The 3,460-nt window shown below is 35.7% G+C and overlaps 1 protein-coding gene across 1 annotated transcript; it reads left to right on the top strand.

Moving 5' to 3' along the window:
* Positions 1-502: 502 nt before the first annotated feature.
* On the top strand, positions 503-2,356 carry LOC138308780 (vitellogenin-2-like). Its single transcript, XM_069249795.1, has 3 exons — positions 503-515; positions 1,607-1,771; positions 1,857-2,356. Exons 1-3 carry the CDS (start codon positions 503-505, stop codon positions 2,354-2,356), a joined length of 678 nt encoding a protein of 225 aa, XP_069105896.1.
* Positions 2,357-3,460: the final 1,104 nt, after the last annotated feature.

Genomic DNA, 3,460 nt, shown 5'->3' with positions numbered 1-3,460 from the left:
GAACTAATCCCTATTGAGATTCCTCCTCTAGACTCTTTTATATTCGGACGTCTGATAGATGTCTCTCGTCGGAATCCCTACTCGGGCCTTCTAAACTTTATTCTGGAAAATCAAGTCAGGTTGACCTGTACCTCTTGTAAGGGTCTATTACAGAAATAATCCAACTGTAGTGGTTCCCACACTGGCACACATCGATAGTGGAGATATTTTTCTCTCAAAACGCACATATATTATGAAGTGACATGTATTGAAAACAAAGAACCATAAACGCACATATATTATGAAGTGACATGTATTGAAAACAAAGAACCATCCCATATTGTAAACAATGTTATGTTCCATTGCTACTTTGAGCAGCCATTTTGAAAGTCCCTCTCTGTCATGTGACCACTATAGTCTGTTTCAATAAAATTCATTACCTGTATAACCTTATTCCATTCAGTGTAATAGGCATTATCTGGAACGCACTATAGTGGTCATGTGACAGCGAGGGACTTTCAAAATGGCTGCTCAAAGTAGCGATAGAACAAGACATCATTTGCAAAATGAGATGGTTCTTTGTTTTTTTACGAGTTTTGTCGAGCCACCCCATGGGAGGCCTCATCAGGTAACACATTTCAATAAAGCCAGATTAGGCCATATAGGCATCTATAAATCGTTAATACAAAATACATAAGATCAGCAAATAAAATAGTAATTATAATTTTGTTAATTGCTTGCTTTCCATTCAAGAACAAACACTTTTTAAATAGTTTTAGCCTAGTTTTATATAGAAACTACATGTAAATACATAAGTTACATGTACAACATGAATTTTAGGTCTACGCGTGGAATGCGTAGGTTCGTAACGTGCAGTCGGTCGTTGTTTGAAGAATTGGTCTCCCTCTTCACCACGTTCCAACAGACGCATGTATGTTCGCTGACACGTATAAGTTTGGCGAGTTGCGTTCGCCATGCATGATGTTGAAGTTTGTTAGGGAAATCCCACTTTTTATGTGCCTACGCATGCGTACTAGATTGTTTTGGCTCTGGGGCGGAACTACGGATTTCCCCCTCTCCGAAGAGGGGTTTTCTATTGTTTTTGAAAAAGATGGAAATGTTGGGCATTTTTTATTAGCGGATATTTTCATAAGGATATATGCTCTACTATTCTGCAAAGTTTGGTACTTTATGACGATATTTTTTTCACACCAAAACATAATGGGGCTTTAAAAACACACAGATTTATCATTTGTAAAGAAATACAGGAAGGCACCTGTATTGAAAGAAAATAATGAATACTGGTAGATTTTCACTTTATCAGTTTTATTTTTTATATAAAACAATGTAGTCAGTTCAAAACTACAGTAAAATAGCTATAGTGTTGGGACTATTTCAAAGGTATGAAAAACTTTTAATCAAAGTCTTTTGTAATATGGGGTTGTGAATTTATACAAATAGAATGTACATTGTATACCTTTAAAAGTGTCTGTCATGTGAACGATTGGTGGGGGAAGTGTTACGCATTCGCAATATTTCATTTATGAATATAATGAATTACTTAATGAACTGATTGATGCATCAGTTAGAACTTGCAGAATAATAAAAATTGATTATTTTTTGACAGGTAACAAACATAAAGCGATTTTACAGAAGATGAAGGAACAACAGCAAGGCATGGTGATAGACGATCAGTCAGTTGTGGTTGACACTAAAGGAATTTGTAACAGTGTTGTACATAATCGGACTGTTACCATGGCAACTCAGGAAAACAGTAGCCATGGTGTTGCAGGTGAAAGAACAGTTTTCATGTCAAAACAGGATATAAATACTTAGGATAGTTATAATTCTATCCACCATCTTCTGTCTTTACTTAGCATCATCGCCATCATCATCAAGGAGAAGAAATCATCGCCATCATCATCAAGGAGAAGAAATCATCGCCATCATCATCAAGGAGAAGAAATCATCGCCATCATCATCAAGGAGAAGAAATCATCGCCATCATCATCAAGGAGAAGAAATCATCGCCATCATCATCAAGGAGAAGAAATCATCGCTATCATCATCAAGGAGAAGAAATCATCGCCATCATCATCAAGGAGAAGAAATCATCATCATCATCATCAAGGAGAAGAAATCATCGCCATCATCATCAAGGAGAAGAAATCATCGCCATCATCATCAAGGAGAAGAAATCATCGCCATCATCATCAAGGAGAAGAAATCATCGCCATCATCATCAAGGAGAAGAAATCATCATCATCATCATCAAGGAGAAGAAATCATCATCATCATCATCAAGGAGAAGAAATCATCATCATCATCATCAAGGAGAAGAAATCATCATCATCATCATCAAGGAGAAGAATTATGAACATTTTTACTGATTACACTTTATCTGTTTACAGTATAACGTGAAATATTTATGTGTACTTTCTTTCGTAGGTTTGAGCTTTAATTTGATATTATTTGATGGATATAAAATATTTAGAATTGGACGATGGAGAAATAGTGACAATTTTATATACAAAACTCAAAGCAACCATGAAACCGACTTAAGTTTCCACACCTAATATTTCATGTTACACATTGTCAATGTTTGTTCGACTCAGCAGCATCCCACCGCTGCCACCAATTGTGTACAAAAGCTATTTTCTAGTCTATATATCATGAATTGTATGGTAATCAGTTAATCACAGCTCTAGGTTTTAAGCTTACTGTACATTTGGTTATGTGTGCATATCATTAGTGTTTTTAAAAAAAGAATTTAATGAACATTAGTTGACAATTATATAGGAATTTAGCTGTTTTAGCATTTAGAACAAGCTTTGGCACTTTGATAATTATTTACCTAGCTACCACATTTACTGGTTCATTTGGAGGTTGCTTTCAGTGAAAACAGATATTTGAATTGATGAATATAGGCGTTTTTAAGTGTTGATTGTGGCTTGATAGATTTCTTAGTTGATAAACTTCATTTTAATAAGTGCACACTGCAATGCGAACCTTGACTATTCTTATTGAATGCCAAAAGGCTGCTCAAACTAGTATTATGGCAATAGTACATCTTGTACCTGATTCATGTTTCTACAGAGAAGTCTATTATCAGTTACCGACACAAAAAGGGACGTAACTGTAATAAATCGGAATGAAGTACACAAATACGGAGAGTTGTCTTTCTTCGTACATATTTGTGTAGCCTAGATTGCGCCCGTTTTCAGTATGACCTGGGCCGTTTTTTTCGGAACAACCGCTTCTACTGGTACTGTTCGTTTAAGTCATTATTTCATGTATAAATCCTTACAGACCTAAGGCCTGTGAGAGTTTTGTCAAGGCTTGTCTGAAAATAATATAAAATCACCAGATCCGTCATTAATTCATAATCGAACAACTTGGTCAAACCAGTAAAACCGTATAATCGAAAACGGCCCAGGTATTTCGTATCTTCAGTGGCATGCTTCAGTGATATAGCACTATA

This window comes from Argopecten irradians, chromosome 15 (genome assembly GCF_041381155.1).
Source record: "Argopecten irradians isolate NY chromosome 15, Ai_NY, whole genome shotgun sequence".
Classification (NCBI taxonomy): domain Eukaryota; kingdom Metazoa; phylum Mollusca; class Bivalvia; order Pectinida; family Pectinidae; genus Argopecten; species Argopecten irradians.
This window is presented reverse-complemented; position numbering and strand designations above follow the sequence as displayed.